The sequence below is a fragment of the Peromyscus eremicus genome, chromosome 15, assembly GCF_949786415.1.
Source record: "Peromyscus eremicus chromosome 15, PerEre_H2_v1, whole genome shotgun sequence".
NCBI lineage: Eukaryota > Metazoa > Chordata > Mammalia > Rodentia > Cricetidae > Peromyscus > Peromyscus eremicus.
Window position 1 is genome coordinate 6,690,603 of NC_081431.1, and position 14,103 is coordinate 6,704,705.

The window sequence follows — 14,103 nt, forward strand, 5'->3', positions numbered from 1 at the left end:
CACCAAAACAGTGAAAGGATGTAGCCTGGTGAAGTATTTCTTACTATTGACTACTTAATAAATTAATATAGAATAATATGTTGCATCCCAAGTGTGGTGTCAAAAGTCAGGCTCTCTTTGTGTCTGAACACACCCAGAGAAGAGGTTGAGGAAAACACATATTCTTTTCCTAGTTACTGGGCGTCAACAGTTCATGGGAATGGTCCTGTTTCTCCAGAATAGCACTTGTTTATAGATTACACGTTCAGCTCTCTCTGGACAGCCACGCTGCTGTTCAGTTCTTAGAGCTTATTTGGACAATTCTATTTCAAAGATAGGTGACTGAATGCTGCCTAACTATGTGGAGGAAAAAGATAAATATGAATCTTGGGAAGTACAGAGTTTTAACAGCTGCTTGTTCTCATTTTGTGTATTAAATGTCCTTCTCTAAATATTTTAAATATAGTTACTACATTAGCCTAGACATTGAGATCTCCATTTCTGCTTTGTCAAGGAGCTTGATGTTGGGTTCTGTCAACATTGGGCACCAGAGGGTGACCAGGAAATCACGGTGAAGGGGAACTGACTCTTCCTCCTTGTTTCCTTTAGTAGCAGCTACTGTGAGCATCTTGCCAGCAAGGGATCTCCCACTTGAGAGGAGGAGACGTTTCTACTATGAAGCTTATTTAATGTGAGAAAACAGATTTACTGTTTCCTCTCCTAAAGATCCAATGCCAGAAACAGCCTCCTAGGAATTGAGACCCAACTGCTCAGAGTTCTACCTCTGCATTTCTCTGTTGTAATCATTCTGCCCATGTCCTTTGTTCCCTCGGCCCTTCGGGTGTCACCAACTTTTGTATCACTGCCACTTCCATGCTATCCTGGAGTTTTCTTCTCATCTCTTCAGTTACCCAATTAACACATGTATCCTGCATGGCTATTGACATTCAGTTTCCTCTGTTAAAGGTAACCAGGCTTTCTTTTTCTTTCTGATTACACCTTGATTGCTACAGAAAGTGATGATGTCTACAGAAAGAGGGAAACAGGAAGATCAGAGAGAGAGATAGAGAGAGATGGTGGACTGCATCTGGATTCAGTAGTTACTATTTTGCCCTTTCTATTCCATATAACAAGTTGAGTCTAAAAATCAGACGATAATAGATGAACAATAGGAGGATTTAACAGACTCTTCATACCTGTCACTTGAGATAAGCACTATTGTCATTATTTTGTGTCTAATAATTTAGATACTTTTCCTCTACATATAATATAAGGAAAAATCAATTCTCTTAAAGAAAACCAGACATAGTAGGCACTTTTTTTTTGTCACCAAGATTCTTTCTTTGTTCTTCAATAAATACCCATGGCTTCCAGCTCTGCCTTCCTATTTCTGCTGCTTTGCATTTAACACAGTACCTCACATGTATCATGTCACTATTTCCTATAAAACTTGCAGAGGTTAATTGTCCTTTACGTTCATGAGCCCAATTTTGCATAACTTTACAGGTGACTCACCCAAGAAACTGTCCCCCCACCACCAGGAGGTGGCAAAAGACGCGTCATTTGATCACAGATCCCAGGATCTTTCCGTGATCACACTGTTTCTTTATATTTCTCTCTCACACACACTAAAACCCAAACAAAACAACATCTAAACTGGTCAGCCTGGCCTGTTAAAGTCTTCCATTAAAAAAATCAAACATTCAGATCATCTAAGTTTCTTCCATGAGTGGTTTAGACCCTAGCCAAACATGACAGCAGCTTCAGCTCTGGCCTTTAGTGTTGGGAAATTTTCCTATGCTGTTGACACCTAAAATGCATGTACTGCCAGCTTAGTTAAGTTCTATCTACTACAGTGTGTGTGTGTGTGTGTGTGTGTGTGTGTGTGTGTGTGTGTGTGTGTGTTTAAAGTGGACTAGATAATGAATTTTGAATAGGTGGCATACCAGATTAATAACTCATTAAATACTGTGGGGAAACTCTTTTCTTTTTGTATTTTTTTCCAGACAGGCTCTCATTGTGTAACCCTGGTTGTCCTGGAACTCACTCTGTAGACCAGGCTGGCCTCAAACTCAGAGATCTGGCATTCCTCTGCCTCCCGAGTGCTGGGATTAAAGGCATGTGCCACTTTGCCAGGCTGAGAAACTCTTTTTTAATGGAGACCTGGAATTCTTATCTTACCCCTGCTAACAAAAATTAATTCCATTCTTAGAAATAAGAAGAGCCATAGAAGAGTTGGAAGAAATAATCAATTTGTTATTTTTAACATGACCACAAAAAGATGTACTACATGATTATAGACTAATAAACATGAAACCTCCAGTAGAAAAGTATGACAAGTATGATTTTTTAAAAAGATTTTTTATTTTTATGTGTATTGGTGTTTTGCCTGCATGTATGTCTGTGTGAGGGGGACTTCCCCTTTAACTGGAGTTGTGAACTGCCATGTGGGTGCTGGGAATTGAACCTGGGTCCTCTGGAAGGGTAGCCAGTGCTCTTAACCCCTGAGTCATCTCTCCAGCCCCCATGATTATTTTTTATGTAAGAGAAAACATAACACATTAATGTTAGTATGTTAAAACAATTGGTGTTTACATCTACTCATAGTGATTATGTATGTCTTAGCTAGGTTATATGGAAGCTATAATGAGTTATTCAGCCTTCTGTACTGCTGTGGTTAAACACTCTTCCCCATCAAGTACATTCTTTTAAAATTTCAATCATCACCAATGTCTTATTCTGGAAGGACCAGTCTTAATAACATTGACACAACCAAAAGTGATTTATGGACAAAAGGGTTCCTTTGAGCTTATGTTCCAGAGGGGAAGTCCATAATATCCAGGGAGGTGTGACTGCGGGAAACAAGCAAGAAGCTGAGAGATCACATCTTTAACCTCAAAACAAAGTAGGGGAAATCATGGAACCTCCCATGAATATTTTAAAAATAGAACTACTCTCTTTTGGTGGTTTGAATGAGAAAAAATTTCCCTCTAGGTTCAGCTATTTGAACACTTGGTATCCCCAGTTGCTGTCACTGTCTGGGAAGGCTATGGAACCTTAAGCAGGTATATATCCTGCAGAAGGGAGTACATCACTGGGGGGCGCTTTGAGAGTTTAGAGCCTCCCCCACTCCGAGCTCTCCCCCTACTTTGTTTTGAGGTTAAAGATGTGATCTCTCAGCTTCTTGCTTGTCTCCCGCGGTCACACCTCCCTGGATATTATGGACTTCCCCTCTGGGACATAAGCTCAAAGGAACCCTTTTGTCCATAAATCACTTTTGGTTGTGGTTTTTTTTTTCACAGCAATGACAAATAATATATCTCTAAATTTTCTGATGAGTATTTGTGTGTCTCACATTATGGTACACCTCACACTTTTTGTTTAGCTTACCTTATATTATATAGTAATGAGATCATTAGTAAGAAGAATGAAGGTTTATGGAGCTCCGTGTCCCTTGGTATGTATAGACATACATGTATATATCTAGCTATTTATCATCTACATCAATGCCCATATCTGTATCCACCTTCTCACACATCTTTGATTTATCAGGCGCCTGTCCTCAGTTTTTTCAGCTTATTTATCCATTCTACAGAATCACTTCAGTTTACTTCTTGGAAACATTGATCCACACCTTCTAAATGATCTTAGATTTTATCCTCCAAAGTCTTTCTGAATATCCAGAAAGAAGTTTCATTTTTTTTCTTTTTTCATAATGCTAAAGTGTCTTTGTATGCACTTTTGACTTCTAATGCACATAGACAGTTCAAATATTATTATTCATTTAAAAGGGAAGATTCATGAGACCATAAGCCCTATGTAATTTCATCTCTATTTATATGGACGCTCCTAGAGAAGGAAGTAATTTTACCAAGTGTTTTGTCAATTCCTGGGAAAGCAGCTTGGGTGGATTTTGTACATGGAAGGGGTAAGAATTTTACCATTTACAAGGCTCTTGACCTGATGAAGTAGGCAGACTGAAAACTCTTTATCCGAACCAACCTCTCTTTGAAGAAGATGTGAACCTTCAAGCTGGCTTTGCCTGGATCTTGACAATAGACAAGTTACAAAACGCTAACTTAGACTTCCTCGTTATTTATGAAAATGCTTACAGAAAACTCCCATTATGGCTTGCATGTAGTCAAGAAAGCAGCCTATGTAACTGGAAAGTGAAGGTGGGACATTCATGTGTACAGCCTGTCACTAATAGGTTTTAATGTTTTAAGTGTGAAACACTCCTCACAGACTTGGGTGTTGGGACACCTGACCTCCAATTGGTGGCGCTGTTTTGAGAGGCTGGGGAACTTTTGGGACTCAGGGCAGAGCTGGCAGAGGTCTAGGCTTAGGAGTAGGGTTGAGGGCTATGGGTGGGCTCAGCTTCTGCTTCTTGCCTGTGCTCTCTGCCTCCTGATCCATTGAGACATGAACAAGCCACCTCATGTCCCCACTGCTGTGGATAGATGCACTTTGTCTACCTTGAGTAATGTCATGCCTTCCCCAGCATGAAAATGTGAGCTGAAATAATTCCTTTCTTTTGAGTCACTTGTGCTGGGTGTTCTGTCCCAGTGATGAGAAAAGTGAGCAACACACGGACTATTCTGTTTTGGTTTTGGGGTCGTAAGCATCTTACCTCCTTATTAAGGGAGGCACTTTTTTTTTTAACAGCATGATATGTAGAAGCAATATTAAAACAATTGAAGAGAATTACAGAGGGGGAAAGTAATTTGGTGGATCAGTGAGAATTGCCAGAAGCATTTTCAAAATGAAGTCAGCATGTTGGCTTCCCATAATTTAATGAGAATATCTGCATAGGCCGAGCCTTGTCTTTGGTTTGAGCCGAACGCATTTCCTTTGGTGATAGAGGGAAGCAGGTGAATGATGGAGTAGGAATTATACGGCATAACCTCCTCAGACGTACTGCAGGCTTGAGCTGTACACGTGTAAGGGGCTCTGCGTAGTCACAGGATGAAAAAGAACTGTGTGTCTACATGCTATTTCTGTCCTTACAAATTTCTGATTTTTTTTTCCTGCAGCTATCTAAGAAAAATTTGATATTGTTGTTGTCTAAGCACATTTAAACTTCAGCTGGAATAACTGCCAAGTGATTCATGCCTAGGTAGGTGAATATAACGATTGTATCTGGAGCCCCAGTGCGCCATTTTCATTTCACTTTAAATAAAAAACAAAATGTATCTATGTCAGTCAGTGCCCTTCCACTGTACTCAGAGGTATCAAACAGGCTACAATTATGATGGTGAAGTGATTGTGTCACACTGGGGGAAGGTTTATTGCGTTGGAGTCTGCTAGGCAGTAACACATTCTGTTTCATATTACTCTTTATATCATTGTTTGGCTGTGACTAGAATAATCAAATGCCATCAAATGCTGTCAAATTCAATTTACAGTATTTTTCATTGAAGCGGCCTTTCTGCACTCTATTTCCTGTTTTTCCTTTTGCTGGAGCTGCCATGGCATAGTCACTGTAATCATGAGCTTTGTTTACAAAACCAACAGAATGAGGCCACATCCTGCTCTCTAGCAGGTACCTATTCCCCTTCATTCGCAACAGGGATTTGATGCACCTTCCTCATGCAATTAGCATTAAGTAATTGAAAGAAAACTATTTCTGGAGGATGGATACCTTAGACTCTACAATAAAGTGCTTAGTGTAAAATGCAAACTTGTATCAGTCATTTTGATATATCCACGTGTATTTGAATCAGAAATATTATTCTTCACATTAATGTTTGCTGAGAAGTTGGCTTGCTCCTTGATTAGGTAGTGCCATGTACAGAACCAGAAGTGCAGCTGCAGGTTCTCCTTTCACATTTTTTTCCTCCTATAGACATGTAGTTGGTCACTGTAGGGTCTGATTGAAAGGGTTCCAATGCCAATAGTAACTATCACAGAAGGTGCATGCTACATGGACCAAACACAGAACAGTGGGGAGTGCTGGAGAGACGAACAAGGCCCGAGAGCAGCGGGTGAGGCACAGTGGAAGTGTGCTGCACCCACGGGACTGTGTGGATGTGGCTTTTGGAGCGGGATTTCACGTGCAAACCGACCTGCCTGCCACACCTATGTTTTCTGCTGTACATGCCGAGTACAAAGGGTCCTTGCTGCTGACCTGTTTCGCTTTCAGCTTCCTCTCTCTCTCTCTCTCCCTCTCTCCCTCCCTCTCTCCCCCTCCCTCTCTCTCCCCCCTACTTCCTCCCTCTATCCCATCTCTTTTCCTTGGCTCACTCATCCTTCCCTCCATCCCACCCCATCTTTCCTCAATTGTTTCCTTCATGCTTTCTCCATGCCCTCTTCTTCTGCTTTTATTTCCTTTACATTAGGGAGATCCGTGTAATAAATTCTGCACATTCTTACAAGGAGAAAAACCTGTAAATATACCATCAGCCAACCAAGAGGAGAGGCAATAAAGTTGAATGGGAGGGCAGAACACCTGCTTAGCACACATGAGGCCCTGGTTTTGATCCTTAGAAGTGCATAAACATAAAGAAGCAAAGAAAAAACTGGACAACATGAGAAACAAAGACAGCAACACTTGGAGGAGTTACAAAGATAAAAACATAGGGCTCTAGGGTCTCGGCCGCCAAACAGATCACAACCAAAGGCTACACAGTTGCAGTGGGCCCCGTCCTCGGTAGTGTGTCAGAGTTCCCAGCTTCCACCTCCGTCCTCACCGGGAAGTGCTCCCTAGAACATGAATGCACCTCTGTCCCCGCGCAAAGTGGAGTGTGCATGCGATTCTGTAGCCCCAGGATGACAAGCATTCCCCAACCACGAACCCCTCACCTGTGAATGACGTATCCGGAGATGACTCCATTGGGCCTTTGAGGTGGCATCCACTTAACCTCTATGCGAGATGACCCCAGAGCCTTCAGAAGAGGGGATGCAAGACCCACTGGGGCTGCTTCGTGCGTTCTGACATACATCCTACTGCTAACTCCACAGCCTCCTAAAAGAGCAACCCAGGGCTTTAGTACTTTGGCCAGCAAGGCAAAGTGTCACACAGCCATACAGGAGTGTCACAGTGTCAGGAAAATAATCTAATTAATCTAATCTGAATACATTGCATACATAGTTCAGTTTGGTCCTAGGGTACCCATGGGATTTGAACATTGAAACACATTATCATTTTTAGATGGTTCATTCAGTATTAATAGTATTTAATGTATTAAACTAACTACTGTTCAAACACACAGACACTGAACAAGTGACTCTAAGTCTATAGGACATCCATAGCGCAGCTCCAGTGACATGGGGATCAGAAGTCAATTTTGCCCCTAAATCAAGAAGAGAGAATCACCTGGAAGCTATTTCTATGCTGGCAAGGGAAAGCAAAACCCTTTAAACAAACCATAGTTTGTAGGGTGGAGTCAACAAATGGAGTGGGGTTTCTGATATGAAACATCAAGAGCAGTTTTGAAACCTGAGCCAACTCGAGGGGAATGAACCAGGCATGTGGAAGTCCAGCCAACCTCATGTGGAGAGGAGACTGGTAGGTTTCTCCAAGGTGGTGCAAACTACTGTATCTGTGTGAATTATATCTCACTTTGCAACCAGGTATTATTTATCATATACAGGCTATGGACACATGATACAGTCTTGCTTATACATCTGTTTATTTCTTTGAGACATGGTCCTTCTACGTAGCCCTGGCTATCCTGGAACTTGCTAGTAGACCAGCTGGCCTTGAACTCACAGAGATCTACCTGTTTCAGCCTCCAAGTGTTGGGATTATAAAGGCATGTGCCACCATGTCGGGCCTTCTATATCTGTTTTAAATGTATAGTAGAGCTAAATAATGAATGTGTAATATGCTCTCTGATTTCCATGTCTTTTTCTTCTGAATATTGGTTTATGTCTCTTCAATCCTCCACTAGAGAGAAGGGCTGGTCACATTCTGTCTAAGATAGCATAGTTGATGCTCCACCAGGCCACAGCTTAAGGCATAGACCTCAACTCATGGCATTGGGTCTAAGGCAACACCATCAAATGTATGGATTCATTTGTATACAATTCAACCCCCCTTTTTTGTTTGTTTTTTTCAAGGCAAGATTTCTCTGTATAGACCTGGCTGTCCTGGAACTTGCTCTGTAGACCAGGCTGGCTCTGAACTTAGAGCTCTGCCTGCCTCTGCCTCCTGAGTGCTGGGATTGAAGATGTGTGCCACCATGCTTGGCTTACAATTCAACTCTTAAATAACTTCTCTCTCCTGAAAAAGTTCAAATAAATTTATTTTACATTTTCTATGAAATTTATTCTAGAATCCATTTTGTTTTATATTCAATGGCCTCTTTGTGTGAGCTGTTTTCTTTTAAAAGGCCTTATAAAGCAAAGCTTTACAAAGCCACCATTTTAACGTATTTAAATATTCATGATGTAATGTGCAAAGATGTCTAATGCTTCGTTGGATGCCAAGATGCATTTTTTGGGCAAATAGTCTACCACAAATTGGAAATTTAACATTATCCTTTGTATTCCAACTGAGAAACTGTTCCTTTTTAAGAAAAAAAAATATTCGGAGATACTTTTTCAAACAAGCCCTGGTCAAGCATCTAAAAGCCAGTCACCATTTTGGCAGGCTTGTATCCTTATTTCATACTGTGTGAATGGAGTCAAGTGTTTCAGATGGGCAGATTGACGGCGTCCAACAGAGAAGGCCAAAAGCATCACACCTCCACCACTGAGTAAGATGCTGTACTCCACCGGAATCTGGGGAACCAGGATCCCTGGGAAGAGGGAGAAAGAGAGAAAGAAAGAAGCAAAAAACGCATCATGTAGGAGGGTCAACGACTCCCTCCCTTAAGAACCATGCGCACATACAAGGTTATCCCTGAGAGTGAGGGATGACTTAGAGTAGCACCGGAGCTGCACCAAACACAAGTTGCAGAATACTGCAGCGTATGCTCCAAAGGCAAGAGCTGTTTAAACATTCATAATAGTCAGAGCCAAAGATACACTCTACTGGTAAACAAAAATGAAGGCACCTGTCACTTAAAACACGAGGCAATTAAGGAGGATATCATATTTTCCCTAGGTTTACTTAAAGTACATTTAAAAAAAACCCAACCCCAGTTTGCTTGTGACAATAATTCTTCTGTGGAGCATTGTGTAAGCATCTTGTCTGACATGGATCTTTGACATAATAGCCCATAAAATATCCAAATCACAGTCTACCTGGAGAATTCCCAGGGCATTAATTATTGAGCTAGTCCACTCTGTCAGCGAAAGTTATGGGCCTTAAATATATATGAAATTTAGGTCCAATAACTGTCATTTTTTTACCTGCACTTCTTAAAGTAGGTTTTTTTTTTTTAAAATTTAATCTATTCACAATCTATTCCTATAATTAATTAAATGCCTGTTAACTTTTATTTGGTCATGAAGAAACATACACTTTTTAAAGGCAAGGATATGAGCTTTGAATGAAGGCTGTAGTAGAGGTTCTCACTGAATTATCTCACTGATTGGGGAGTGTGAGGCATTTACAGGATTAGTTACATGCTGCCTATCAATAAGTTTGTCATTACTGTAGAGACAAGAAAATCTGTAGACAACACCACAGAGCGAACATCACAGGACCTGATGACATGAGGGATGAGGTCCAAAGAAGGATGTCTTCGCTTGCGGAGGTGGAAGCCCCACTGAGAGGAAGAGCTGGCAGACACCTGAGGTGCTCGGGATTGTGTCCTATGGATGCAAATGGGCACTGGGAAGATTCCCACCGATCAGGACTGTCTCTCTTAGAGATTTGTTGTTGTTGTTGCTTGTTTTTCAAGACAGGGTTCTCTGTGTTGTGTAGCCCTGCCTGTCCTGGAACTTGCTCCGTAGATCAGACTGGCCTTGAACTCACAGAGATCCACTTGCCTCTGCCTCCTGAGTGCTGGGATTAAAGGGGTGCACCACCACTGCCCAGCTTCCGTGGTCACTTTTAGAAATCTGTTTGATTAGGTAGAACCTGACAACCCAGACTGAGTAGCACATGCCTGTGCATGTGTGTTCATGAGCATGTCAACAGACATGTGTGGTGTGTGGGTTATACATGCATGTAGAGGCCAGAGGGCATCCTTGGCTGTTGTTTCTCTGGCATAGTCCACCTTTTCTTTATGAGACAGACTCACTCCTTGACCTGGAACCCACCAAGTAGGCTAGGCTGGCTGACCACTGAGTGCAGGAATCTGTTTGTCTCTGTCCCCCAACTCTTGAATCACATGTGTGTGCTGCACCATGCCATTTTTTTTGTCTGTTTTTAATGTTGAATCTGGGGATCAAATTCAGGTCCTGATGCTGGCATGACACGCTCTTTCCTGTTTAAACCATCTCTCCAGGCCTAGAACAAGCATTTTTATTTTCAGTGTAGACTGTCCTACTTTTTCACAACATTTGTCTTCAATGCTTAAATTATCGTTTTATCATCAATTCCTAAATTCTTCAAAAATCTTCATTACATTTTACATGTATGTGTGCATGTGTACCACTCATACGTGTGTGGCAGTCAGAGGATGCTTTTCTGTGGGAGCGGGTTCTCTTTTGTGGGAGAGGGTTCTCTTCAGTCTTGAAGACTGAATTCAGTTTGTGAGGCTTGGGTGGCAAGCATCTTTACCTGCTGAGACATCTTGCTAGCCTGATTCTCAATTCTTGTCTCCAGCTTTCAAATGTCATGTTTTCAACAGTCTGATAGATGCTTCTATGTACATTTTCTAGAGTGCCCTCAATCTCTACAAGAGATTACTATCAGAACATCTATGCTTTCCCCTTCTAAGTGGACTTGCCCCAAGCGAGTTAATGGTTATACTACTCTCCACGTCCTTAAGTCAAGGGCCTGAGGAAGGCCTTTGGGGTAACCTCAATTTCTTTTTAACTCCCAAACCCAAGTGACCATTAGATTTTATGATCTTTCAATATAATTTGGGATTTATAGAAAACCGCAACAAAGGAAGTTGAATGTGTTAAAAAGATCTAAGCTATATTTGGAAAGCAAGACTGTCTGATGAATGATGAATTGAAACTTGAGACTGGAGGTCAGGAGCAGGTTCATATAATGACTTCAGCAGTAACACAGACTAGAACAGCACTTTTTCTGCATTCCTGTGTTGTCCCAGAGAGCAGCTCTTCTCCCATAATCGTAGATTACTAATTTCAAAAAGTCAGAAACTGTTATTTTTGTGAATGTGGCTCCTATGTTTAACTTTTAGCACAAAGTAGCTCAATAATGTGTCAGGTGATTAAATGAATGAATTAGATTTCGGGATAATGGTAACCTCTCTCTTTTAAAAATATTTATTTAATGTGATTGCCTGAGTGTGAGTGTGTGCACCGTGTGTGCAGCTCCCACAGGGGCCAGAAGAGTGCATCTGAACCCCTTGAATCTGCAGTTACAGGCAGCTGTGAGCTGCCAGATGCAGGAGCTTGGAACTGAACCAGGGTCCTCTGAAAGAGTAGCACATTCTCCTAAAAGCTGAGCGCCCCCTCCCTGCTTAAAGACAAGAAACTCAGTAAAGTTGAAGGGCTTGTCTGGATTGCACATTGGCTTGTTGTGGGTAGTACTGATTTGGTGTGGCTGCATAGCAAAGCTTGTATTTCTAAGCTTTGAAAGTAGAATCTTAGATTAAGCTAGCAGGAAAGGAAAATCGGGACAGGGCTGAAAAAAGCTGTGTAGATAAATAGACCAGTTCTGAACCAGTCAAATTGCCATTAGTAAAATAGGAAAATTAGAAAGATTTTACATTCTAAAGACCAAGTTTTCTAGTCTGAGACCCATACATCCTGGACACATGTGGCCTCATGTCAAAGAATGCTCAAAGATAAGGACAAACACAGAACTTTGTGGAATATTCTTTTGATTTGTAAAATTATAGGGACACATGATTTTCCTGTCTGAAACAAGGAAATTAGCATAATTTCACTTTTCCTTGTTCATAAAAACTGGCTGTGAGTTCTTCTGCTTAAAATGTCTGAGTGTAGAAAAATGGTAATGTCATGAAAGTTTTTGCAAGACTAAAGGTTAGAAGCAGAAGTCACTTCAGAGTGAACCACGCATTAAACTTCCAAAGAAATACATGCAGAAGCACCTTGTGCTGGAAACAACTGTTCATGAGAAACTCAGAGAATAACTTTAGTCTCTCCATGTTGCCTTGAAATGAATTCACCATGAACAATACAGCCCAGACATGGAACAAACAGTTGCTCTGGTCTATGACACTTCTGCTCAGTGTCACAATAGCAAAGTCTATATTACTTCTTTTCATGAGAGGATAAAAAGCTATCATAAGGTCAAATCCCTAGAATTCTTAGATAAGTTCACATTTCTCTTGGTTGGTGTAATGCATACACATCATGGACTTATCTAGAAGATATTCTCCAAGGCCTAATTCTCAACTGTCAGAAGAAACCAGGAATATTTGTAGCGTTCCTAGCAAACTGCTGTAATTAAAATGAAGTTTGAGGGCTGGGGTAAGGAACTGATTATGGAGATCATTTGAGACTCTCAGTTCATTAACTGGTGAGGAGAACCCGGGTAACATATTAAAGAAGAATGCCACGAGGCTCCCTATTCTCTTTAAAACATCCTACAGAGAACACTTCTTGAAGCAGTAGAGATGATTGGAGAATGAGCCAGGGACCCTTCCAGTTTACAATTTGACCTTAAAAACGAATATGTCTTCACAGAAATTTCTATCAGGTACTCCTGATCATTGGAACATTGGAACACCTCATCATTCCAAGTCACGTTGGAGTCTCTCTCCTTAATACCCTAATGTAGTCTGTAGTCAACAGAAGGGAGGCTGCTGTCTGTCATGTATGGCACTATGAGGTGAGAAGGATGGCCTGGACACTGAGCCTGGAGTTGGCTCTCTTAGGTTTTCCTAGTACCTAGAATCTAACAACGCATCACTTTTTAATGATGGACATTTGTAGCAAATGCCTTCCAACACTATGGGACTCAAGGCAAACCTACGGATGCCACACCTACATGGGTTAGAAGATCAAATGTGAGGCTAAGAAACTGTAAACTCATGGCCATTGCTTGAGGCTGACTTTTCAGGATGACATGCTTAATCTGTTTCTTTCATTCCTTGGGTAGATCTTGTGGAAGAGTCTGGAAGGCATACTCACCATGCTCTCATGTTCCCTCCAACACTTCTAAAACCATCTCTTACATAAAGCCACTATTCCTAATAGATATGAATGTTTCATCCATGCAAGTGACTGTCCTCACACTCTCTCACTGTATGGCTTTTTAAGTGTGCCTTGTACATGGTCAAGTTGTGCAGTGAAAACAATCTGTCATTCATCCTTGGCGGTAATTTCAAGTGGTCTCCCACCCAATTGGTCCAAAGTCAGCTTCAGTCTGGACCTACAGCAGACAGCTTCCAGGCTCTGCATCCTTCAATTTCTCTGCTCAAAAATGACAGGACTCCCAGTGGGGCTAGGGCACAAGATTGCCCTTCTTCTGTGTTTCAGCTATGGACACAGTATTGATCTAGGTTTGAGCATGGCTAGCCACGGTATGAATCCAGGAAATGTATTTTTCACCTTGCAGTTAATGGGCAACGAGAGCCCTTTACGTGCACCTATGAGGTGTTGGAGCAGAAAATGCACTTTAAACTGTGGGACATGTCAAACACTGACAAACACCTAGAAAAGAAGGTCCCACCACTGCCATCACTTTGCAGGGCAGTGACATGCAGTCTGTGGTGTCCCTGAAACCACATGCCATCTGCAATGGATCTGAGATGATGGAGCCCTCTGGTATCCTGATGACTAAATGAAATGAAACGGGCATATTTGTTAGAATCAGCTGGGGAGCCTCACGACTTGGTTAGTTCCCAAGTTCATAAATTCCTGTCAGAGCAAAAGGAGCCTCGGAAAGGCGAGTGCACCAATCTACCCTAAGTGCAAATGGCAGTTTTGTTATTTGGTGTCAGAGTTACCAGTCGCACGGTGACAAGCTGCCATAACACATTTTCTTGTTCTCTGAAGAACAAGGGTTGTGTTGGTTAATATTCCTGGCAGTGCTCCTTTTCATAATTTACAACAACTAGATGCTGATAGGTTATTTAACATTTATGAAGTTAAGATGTAATCAGAAAAACCCTGATTATCTTTACA

At 41.5% G+C, this 14,103-nt stretch overlaps 1 protein-coding gene across 1 annotated transcript in view; it reads right to left on the bottom strand.

Moving 5' to 3' along the window:
- The window catches only part of Ush2a (usherin), a 697,985-nt gene that overhangs the window by 90,690 nt on the left and 593,192 nt on the right, over window positions 1–14,103 (bottom strand). The window contains exons 58-59 of the mRNA XM_059281179.1: window positions 8,562–8,720; window positions 6,781–6,943 (exon numbers count right to left, since the gene is read on the bottom strand). Of these exons, the coding sequence (XP_059137162.1) occupies window positions 6,781–6,943; window positions 8,562–8,720 (322 nt within the window). The remainder of the gene's footprint in view (window positions 1–6,780; window positions 6,944–8,561; window positions 8,721–14,103) is intronic.